Source organism: Cyprinodon variegatus, unplaced genomic scaffold (genome assembly GCF_000732505.1).
Source record: "Cyprinodon variegatus isolate N-32 unplaced genomic scaffold, C_variegatus-1.0 Scaffold987, whole genome shotgun sequence".
NCBI classification, from domain to species: domain Eukaryota; kingdom Metazoa; phylum Chordata; class Actinopteri; order Cyprinodontiformes; family Cyprinodontidae; genus Cyprinodon; species Cyprinodon variegatus.
In genome coordinates this window covers 198362-208472 of record NW_015151440.1, presented here as the reverse complement: position 1 = coordinate 208472, position 10111 = coordinate 198362, and the positions used below count along the sequence as shown (strand labels likewise).

At 37.6% G+C, this 10111-nt stretch overlaps 1 protein-coding gene across 1 annotated transcript in view; it reads right to left on the bottom strand.

Moving 5' to 3' along the window:
* The window catches only part of pnoc (prepronociceptin), a 35265-nt gene that overhangs the window by 13241 nt on the left and 11913 nt on the right, over positions 1-10111 (bottom strand). The window contains exon 2 of the mRNA XM_015399084.1: positions 2358-2612. Within this exon, the coding sequence (XP_015254570.1) occupies positions 2358-2495 (138 nt within the window). The 5' untranslated portion in view covers positions 2496-2612. The remainder of the gene's footprint in view (positions 1-2357; positions 2613-10111) is intronic.

The window sequence follows — 10111 nt, the reverse complement described above, 5'->3', positions numbered from 1 at the left end:
GTACATTTTAGGATTCATTTTAAAATTCTTTAATTTGTTTTTAAGTGTCTCCATGGTCTTGCTCCATCTTATCTTTCTGAGTTGCTGCACCTTCATGCACCCTCCCATTCACTCAGGTCAGCCGATCAGCTGCTTCTTGAGGTGCCAAACTAAACGGAAGCTTAGGGGCGATCATGCTTTCTCTGTGCCGGCTCCAAAAATGTGGAACGACCTTCCAATGCAAATTAAATTGTCTTCACTTCTTTGTCTGATTATAAATCTAAAAAACCATCTCTTTGCCTTGGCTTTCTAAGCTGTGTGAGATGTTGATTTGAGTCTGTGATACATCATTGTACGGTAAATTACTTTTATTTTTATTTTATTATAGATTTTATAGCTGTGGTTTTTAATCTTGTCTTTTATGCTTGTATGTTTTTTTTTTGAGTCTGTGTAATGGTGTTATGTTGTCTCCCTGTACAGCACTTTGGTCCTTTATGAAATTTTAAAGTGATTCATAAATAAAGTTGGATTGGATTAATATTAAAGTTTTATAATATTGTAACATTTAGAATTACATAAAAAATAAAAAAAGATCATATTGCATTTTAAAACAAGGAAAACAGCAGTAATCCTCACTATCGTAATTATTTATTGTTAAAATCATAAAAATACTTACGCCTATTCATTTTAATTTGTAATTTAGTTTGAGTATTTAAATGCTTATTGCGTCCAGTGATACCTATTTTTACTTTTCTGTTCGTTAAAGTGATATGGTGGAATTAGCTGTTAAATTGTGTGGCTAGCCTGCAGTCTGCTGCTTTACAGTAGAGCTGGTCGGTTCCTTAATGATCTCTTTGTTCTCACCATTTTGATGAGTAATCCATGCAGTGTTCTCACTATTTACTTTAAAATACCGTACTAAAAATTACATTTTAAAGGTGAGTTATATTGAACCAAGTAAATAATGGGGAAAGGAAGAAAACAGAAGTGCATATCCTCTCCTAAGCTCGGCCCTCATTAGTGTTGCATACACATGGTCTACCATTTGGAAACATGTTATTGCAGTTAAGTAACTGCTAAGTTAGAGTAAAATAATAAACTTAACTAAAGTGAACTCGCTTAGCTATTTCAATTAGCCTCAACGGCTGATTTTGGAGATTATCTCACTGGATGTGCACCTTGATGATTCCAAACTACAAGGCATAAAAGCACCTTAAAATAATTTATAATCTTCAAGATCTTATAGGCGGATTTAAAATATAAAAGATTTCTCGATTTTTAGCAGATCTATAGAGGCTGAATACGTTCCAGTGGACTTGACCGATGTAACTCCATACAGGAACCTGATCAAACATTACTATGATCTCTAGTTGTTTGGCTGTTAATATCAGCAGGGCTGTTATTATCTGTAAAAGTAGCCTATATATCCCACTTACAGGAACATTTTTAGCTAGAGTTGTTATTATAAGACCAAATTCAGCTGAAAACACACTGTTGTTTACTATGTCCAGCTAAAAGCTTCCACCACTCTGCAGATTTTATGTTTCAACAGGCTACATGCGACATTACCACGAGTAACACCATAAACATCCTTTAACTGGGCTTAAATCAGCTATCCTGGCAAATGTTATGGTCTGATAAACAACAGGGACTTTTTCCGTAAAACTTTAAAAAACAATCCACTGGACTTGGTTTCCGAGATTTGAAGACGTTTTGCTCGAGAAAGCTTCCTGGAGAGGTAGCGAAACGTCTTCAAATCTTGGAAACCAAATCCAGTGGATTGTTTTTTAAAGTTTTACGGAATTACTATGACCTGGATGACTGAGAATCTTCATCAGCAAACAGGGACTTTTAAAACACCATGATTTTTATCTGCATGTTTGAAGAAACATGGATGAATTAGTTCCATTATTAATTAACATGCTGTATTTATGTCAATCCCTTTATGACATGTAAAATATAAAAAAATATGATTTATTATATAATTTAATTTTTGACACTTTTTAGAAACTCAAAGTTTCTAAAAAGAAAATCATATATTTAATTCAGGGTGAATTTAAGCCTCCAATGTTGACCAATCAGTTGGCAAACCTGGACTGAAGTAATGTACAGATCAATAAATCTAAAAGAAATTCAACAAAAAATATAACTATAGATTGGTTTTACTTTTTTTTTAATTATTAGGCAGTTACACCTTAATATTTTTGGATTACTACATGAAATAATGTAGACTTGTGTCTGCTCTTGATGCTCTCTTTGCAACATCAAAATATTCATGCTTCATGGGCCTTTCAAATATTTTTGCATGTTAATCTACAGACACATGCTCCACAATTTAAACCCACCACAAAAAGAGTGACATGCACCCATCTACTCACTATGGTATCGAAGGCTTCCTCCAGCTGCTGCTTCTGTAACAGCAGCCCACAGGCCACACATTCCCCCTGGCAGTCACAGCGTGCAGGGGCGAAGAGGCATCCCAGCAGAACCACCAGGCACCACACGGGGATCTTCATGCTCAGCACAGCCAGGCAGGCAGGGACGGACAAGAGCCCAGCAGGGAGCCGAGTTTTAAAGCAGGAGTCAGCAGTTCCAGAATCTGGGAGGTAATGCCTGTGGGATCTGGCTCCAGCCTAACAAGGAGAGAGGGCACACAGAGTGGCAGAAATATTACATCAAACCCAACATTTAGAGAAAATAAGCTGGATTTGTGTGGTCAGTTAAACGCGTTGGTGGTGTAAGAGTGTTCAGCTAACATCAGGAGATGGACCGCGTAGGTGGGATTGAGCGAGAGCACAACCTTAGGCAATAATCATCCTGTGGTTTACAAATTGGACTTTTTCCAATAGCAGAGGTTGGGGATTTGTTCCAGTTTATATCTGGCTGCAGGGATTAGCCTTTAAAGCACAACTTGGGTCATACCCGAAGCAACAGAAACCTATGCTCAACTATTTTCATTCTGTCTGATAAAGGATAGAAAGATATAGATGATGGTTAGTGTGAGTTTTGAAAAAGAGTTCTCATATAACAGCATAGCTGTGTCTGAGACTTTTGCTAAAGGATGCAAGATTCAGCTGGAAGGTGATTTAAAATGAAGCAAAGTACTCTGATGTCTGAGTCTCCAATAAAAGTGTGAACCAGGTGCAGAAGGTCGGTTGCTTGACCTTCAATCCCTGACCCACATTTATTCTGTCGCTCCTCTCTATATCAGCCTATAACACAGAGATGATGAATGGAAACAGCCATCAGAGATTGCTTTTCCTCACTGACTGGTTCCTTAGTTGAAGCATTTTCAGAAATCTGAAACTCATTCATCTTTCAGGAAGGAGAAACAGGATTTCAGATTTTAACATCCTCTATTTATTTCAACATTTCAGAATTTATTCTGGAGCCAAGTAATTAAAAAGAGAGAAAGAAGTTAGCACATCCACATACTCCTATTTATAAACATTTATTTTTAGTGTTATTTAGTCTTTTTTATTCATTTTTATCTGGATATTTGGATATTTCTGACTGTATAAAATATAAAAATGTATACCTGCAAATTAGTTGAATCTGAAAGCTATATAACATATATTTGATATATTTTAGTTTGATTGGATAATAGTACCGGTAGATATCTTTCATTTTATAAATTCACTTGTGTTGAAATGGTGTTTCTGTATAGCTTCATCAAATATAATTAAGTGCATAAACCTGATGATTTGCTTTTTGTTCTTTTAAAAAGTTAACGGGGCAAAAAGCTCCAACTTTATTTTATATAAATATACCTAAATAGTGGGACTTTCTATTCTGATTCTGATTGAATCCATCCTTGTTTTCTTTTTTTTTCTTTTTTACGGTGCAAATGCATTGATTTTCTTTTTTTTATTCAGATGTGCTGAAGAAGAAACACAAGAAAATGTTGACTTGGAGTTTGACAGTCGCTGTTTATTATGTAAATGTGATTAAAAAGTAGATTTATGTAAATAAACATGTCTAAATGTTGACAAAATGTTATCTCCTTTTTTAAAGGAGGTTTCATGACAAAAGGAGAATAAAGTGTAGCTAAAATAGCCAAAAAGCTAAATAATAATGTACTATAGGATTTCACCCATCTGTTTTTACTGCTTACTGAATGTTTAATTGTTAGACTTTTATTCTATATGCTTGGGTGCTTTTTTTTTTCTATACAGCCCAAAAAAAAGTGACCACGCCTGTGAAACCTCCTGCCAGAAACAATTGGTTCTTGATGCTTGGCCAGTAAAGATTTTGTGCCTCGGTGGAACCAATTTTCCGAGCGACAGCGTGTTCTTTCAACCTGCTTGTGAGGTAAGCACCGACTCTGAAGAGGCCATTGAAATGCTTGTTGGAGGAGCGTGTTGTCTCTGAGACCTGCGAAAGGTGAAGACTGCAGAGGAAGAAAGTCGGTTTTCTCTACATTTACAGGAATCTCGCTAAAATGAAGAATAATTCATCAAAAATGTCACAGTGGTGCCAGCCCACACAGAAACTCACAATCAGAGGCGTGATAACGCCACTGTGATCAGTCATGGTGAGCACATCATGTCGTAAGCAGAGGGAACAAACTGCTCGGCTGTTGTATTGATGGGAATGCGGAGCTAAAAATGAATGAATAGGCAAGAACTAGCAAATTGTGACCATTTCCACTTCGTCACATCAACATTTATAGTTACCAGTGTATGAGACAGGTCGTGCATCGCTCTAGCTCTTTTCCAAACATCTTTATGGGAAATCATTAGGGGGACCTGTTTGTCTGTCTTGCTGAAATGTTTTGTGCAATGATCATTTAACCACCCGTTGACTAAGCCCGGTTGATATTGTCATGTTCTCTCTTAAGTGGCCCTTTCTAAGTTAAACAAATGAGTGCAGCCTCCCGTTGTGAGTGATGGTGGAGGTGTTACAAAGATGCAGCCTTCGCACATTAATAATAATTCCGCTAATGTGCTTTAATACGAGGAAACATTTCCAGCTTCCACTGGGATGTTTTTGTCAACAGCGTTATTAATAAACACAGTCACGCAGCATTCATTTTTTCAGTAATTAGATAAAAGATGTTCACATGTTTGCCTGCCTGAGTACGGGCCTTATTTTTTTTTTTTTTGCATTGCGATTAAGGCTTTCAGCAAAGCATTGTGCTGCTGGTTTTTAAATATCTCTCTTCGGTCCTTTTGTTGTGGGTCCTAAACAGACCCTCAAATTAAAAAAAGAATAATTGCACTTTGATTATGTTTAAGCTTTACATGAGAATAATTTATAATAAAGCAGCAAGGGATCCAATTTACCCACAAAATCTGTTTTAGAAAGCCTGATGTAGGCCAATGCTAAATAGAGAATTGGTGAAACTTTTTTGATTTATTTTTTAAAACTTTGAAACAGTGGTGTGTAATTTTTAGTCACTAGGGGGCACTAGACCTGGCAACACGGAACTGTTATAAAGGAAAAAAAACACATCAGAGAACCAAAAATAGGTTTCGATCAGGTAGGAGCATTTTTTGTTGTTTGTTTTTAGCTTAATTAGCTAAAAGCTGTGGTTATTTTCGCACTAGGTCACGTGACTCTGTAGCGAAGGTTCTGACTCTCTAAAGTAACATAGGACAGTTTTTGAGAAGGGAAGCCAGCACAAAGCATCAACAATCACTGTTGTACTTTCGACTGGAAAAACAGCTAAAATATATCTGAAATTGGGCTAATAGTTGGGCAATTATTATTTTGCAACTATTCTGAAAAAGCTTACTGATTTAGAGGTTGGACTCCATATTATACTAATGTTGTTAGCATGTCAAATTTTTATTTTATTTTTTTTATCTAAAACGTGTTTCATCCTATTCAGTTGAATGTAATGTTAAAAACTTTATATTAAAAGATTTTACATTTTCTACTACCATGCTCTGCTAACTCACTACTGTGAGTTGCCGTTGCTCTACAAAATGTTGCCCGTTGTTGTGAATTGAGTCTCTTACCTCTACAGCTCTGTAGTTACTTATAAAGGAATTAATCAGGAACTAAGGGTTAGTTTTACTTTACTTGAGGGTTTACAAAAACATTAACCAATGGTCCGATAGTGATTAAGCAATAATTAGGTCCTCAGTAAGTATTTGGACTGATGTTTCACTTGATTTTAGGATACACAAAAAGGTAATGATTAGTTCCTTTGTAACTACTTGGCATAATGTTTGAACAGACAAAGTTCTTGAAATAATAGAAAGGCAATAATTTGGTACTCAGCATGTAACAGACATAGTTTAGATGAAAGTGGTACAAAAACATAAAGTTGATCATTTCTTCCATCAGCAGGTTTACAAAAGAGAACCAATAGAATAGTGTATTGACCTGAAACACGTATTATATAAGCTGTGAGGTGTAAAATTTATTCAGAACCAACATGGAGAATTTATCCTTTGTTAATGAACAGGTAGTCCCCTGATATGTTCTGGTTATCTACATATTTCCGGGTTAATTACTCTTTGGTTTTCTTGGTAACTACCTAGTAGTTCCTGATTAGATACTCTTTGTTTCCTTGGTAACTACATGTAAGTTCCTGATTTATTACTCTTTGCTTTCTTTTTTTCAATTATTTCTGGATTTTTTTTTACTCTTTTTTCCCATGGTATCTACAAGTTAGTTGCTGGTTGGTTACTCTTTATTTCTTTGGTAACTATTCATTCATTCCTGATTAGGTACTCTTTGTTTCCCAGGTAACTATAGCCCCATTGACACTACCCTCTGAAACCGATCCATGCCGAGCTTGGAGCAGTAAACCGTGCCGAACTCGGTTCCTTACAACCATTTATAGACTACGCCAGCATGGTTCCTCATCTCCTACTGGCAATCTATGGCACTACTGCCCTCTAGAGGTAAACAAGCAAATCAACATGGCGATGCCCATAATATTCACAAAATCTGGGGAGAGTCAGGTGAAGAAGACTTTGGTGAATTTAATTGACACAGTCGGCTTTTGGGAAGTGGATACAACAAACGATAGTCTAATCAGGGCTTACAGACGCAGGACACAATGGCTGACGTTGAGGTTCATCACACTGCTAAGCAGAATCAATACTGGAAATCGTGTTGCATGGTAGGGAAGCTAGGATTTTTATGATGTCTGAAATTTCATGATTACGAAGGCGGACTGTAAGGAGATGATGAGGTCTGCTCAACTGAACCACGCCGAGCCCAACTGATGAACTAGTAACATTTTAGCGCAGTTTGGTTGTGTCTGGCATGGTCCCGTTTAGTTATGCCTGCCATTTACACTCAACAGTTAACTCAGTTACCATGCTCGGACCGATCTCGGCACTGTTTCAAAAGGGTAGTGGAAATGGGGCTTAAGCAGTACTCCCATAATGAGACTTGTTTTGGTGTTCCTCAGTGAGTAATAATTGACTACCGAATAGTTCCTGATTAGTCCCCTGGACGTTCTTTATCTATTGATCAAATTTTATGTACCTCATTTTTGTGTTACCCTTGTGTGTTGTGTCAGGAAGCATTCGACACATTATTTGGACCCATAATGGAACTTCCTGTCAATATTCAGAGATAATATACGTCTGTTTATGGGCCACCCTCTAGCAGTGATCCAGATGTAACGATATGGATTGATCCATTCTGTCCAGGTTAAAGTGACACCACTTCCAGATGTTTATTACATCTCTTTGCACACCTTTTACCAATAAACAAGGACACACTTCACCCCATTACTGTTCAATGATTTGTCCCATAAGCTAAAAGTGCCTCATGTTTATTGCCCCAATGCGGTATATTAAATGTAAAGGACACACTTTTGTTTACGGCGTGTCTCCAGTATACCATTGTTGGCTGTGATGAAGCTTATGCGACAAGCTACTTGTTACTCCATTCTGTCAGAAAAATGCCAACCTGAGAAATTTCTGAGAGAGCAGATTGAGCTCAACTGAGCGGAAAAGTGCACCGAGCCAAAAAATAAGCCAGAGAGTGTAGGAATAACAACCTTTGTGGGACCACACTCTTTCTCTTTAGCACAGCCTTGATCAAAAAGTACATATTCACACTGTCATTTATATGAAAGACGTATGAAAGTGTTACGCATTTGGTAGGAATGTCTTTTATATTAGTACATATTAAACAAAGCAGACCCAATGGTGAATGGAATTTAATCTGTTGACCTATCAGGTGCAAAATAAAAGATAATCAGTTTAAAGTATCTAAGTCTGACAAGCCTTCTGGTACGTCAGAGGTGTAAGCCATTTCAAAATACATTCAAGATTTCTTTACTTGTTGTCACGGACATTTGTAAACATTGTTTTTCTGCACATGGTCAGCTGTTGAGATGAAGCAGCTTTTAATTTCACTAATGAAAAAAAACATTTGCTGCTGCCTATTATCCAGTACTGAGAGTGGTACTAGGAAGACATTCACATGTTAATAACTGCAAGGTAACCATTGGAAAGCAAAGAGGGCTTGTTCAAGCACACTCACCTTAAACTCTTTGAAAATATCTCAAGAGATGAGAATAAATATTCCAGCTTTGACAAGAACTTAAATGTTCTCCTTATAAACGAGGCCTAATAACATTTGCAATACAAGAAAAAATCAATTGTTCTTCAAATTTTAAGAATTGTGTTAAAGTCTACATAAAAAAAATACTTGCAATTGTAATATAGTCATGTTTAACACTACTCAGTTTTTGATTTAAAGACATTTTATTCACATTACATTTCACGAGAGTAAATAGCCCTTTTTCCATTGCTGTTTTTGCAAATTGTTTTTTCCACACAGAAATATCCGACTAACTTGTATTGCCCTTGGTTTCCTTTCACAGGGCTTTGGTCCCTCCAGCGCTGCAGTGTTTTACTCGGCTTAGTTGAGCTTTTGAAGGCGGGTTTGCAAGAAGCAATAATTGGTGGATTGTCTGTCTTCTTTTTTTTTTTAAGTACGTCCATCATCTTTAAACCGGCATTTTGTTTTGTTACCACCAACACAGACACGATGGAGCAGAAGAGGAGAAGACCGTTGGACGGATGATGAGGTGCAGACTCTTTTCAGAATTTTGCAGAGGACATTTAGCGAGAGTTTCAGTTGGCGATGTGCAACGATAGCGTCTACGCCATGACTGCAGCCAGACTGTCCCAAATAAAAATTCTACACACCACAAAGCAGGTGCAGGACAAGCTCAAGAAATTAAAGCGGGACCACAAAAACCTTAATGGATCAGACTGGTATGACCAGCTGCATGCGATCCTGTGACGCAGGCCCACATACAAGGTTGAGGGAGCCACAAAAGACTCGGCTGAGGCAGTGTTGGAGACTGATAGCCAAGACGAGCTCTTGGACATGGAATGTTGTTGAAATAGGTGGTCTGGTCTTATGCCTGGTTTTTACTCAGAAACCAGGCCGCTGCCTGTGTGTCACATTGAAAGCAAATGTGCCCCGGCCCCCGCCGTGGAAACTCTGTTGCACCTCTCCAAAATTGTAGGTGACCACAGACAGTGCCACAGACAGTAGGCCTCTGATTGGTCAATTCTACATCTACTCTAAACGATGCATATTTCCTGTTTGGTACCTTACCCGCTTGTTTTGTTTTCTTTGACCGCCATTGCGGAAAACGACTTATGAAGATGGACTAGCTAGAAGAGTAATGGTACTGTCAGCTCCAGTACCAATATTCTTTCCGTAAAAGTTCAAAAAAAAAAAAAGATTTCTTCTATTTCTAGATTGATCAGCTGTATCTCAGTCAAAGTGGGCATTGTCCACCCACCACACCCACAATCCTAGCTGGTTCGTGATTGTCCCTCCTGCGTTATGGCGTGGAATAACATAGCCCAGACCACGCTTCAAAATTGGACATAAATCAAAAATATCTGCGTCATACATGCGACAAGCTAAATGTGACACATTGCTGCGAGTGTATAACCAGCCCTTTACATGTTGTTATTATATCTTGCAGCAAGAGGATGGAAAGTTCATACTGAAACACATAAGTGCGAGTGTGTTACGCTGTGTTCACGATTTGACAATATCTGTTTAGATGTAGAGGTACTTGGGAAGACTTTTCTTTTAATGAAGTGGTGCTTGCTTCTAAGAACAAGAAGACTGAGGTTGATTTGAAAAGCTATAATTGTAGCTCCTTCTTCCTGTTCCTAGCTCCTATCCC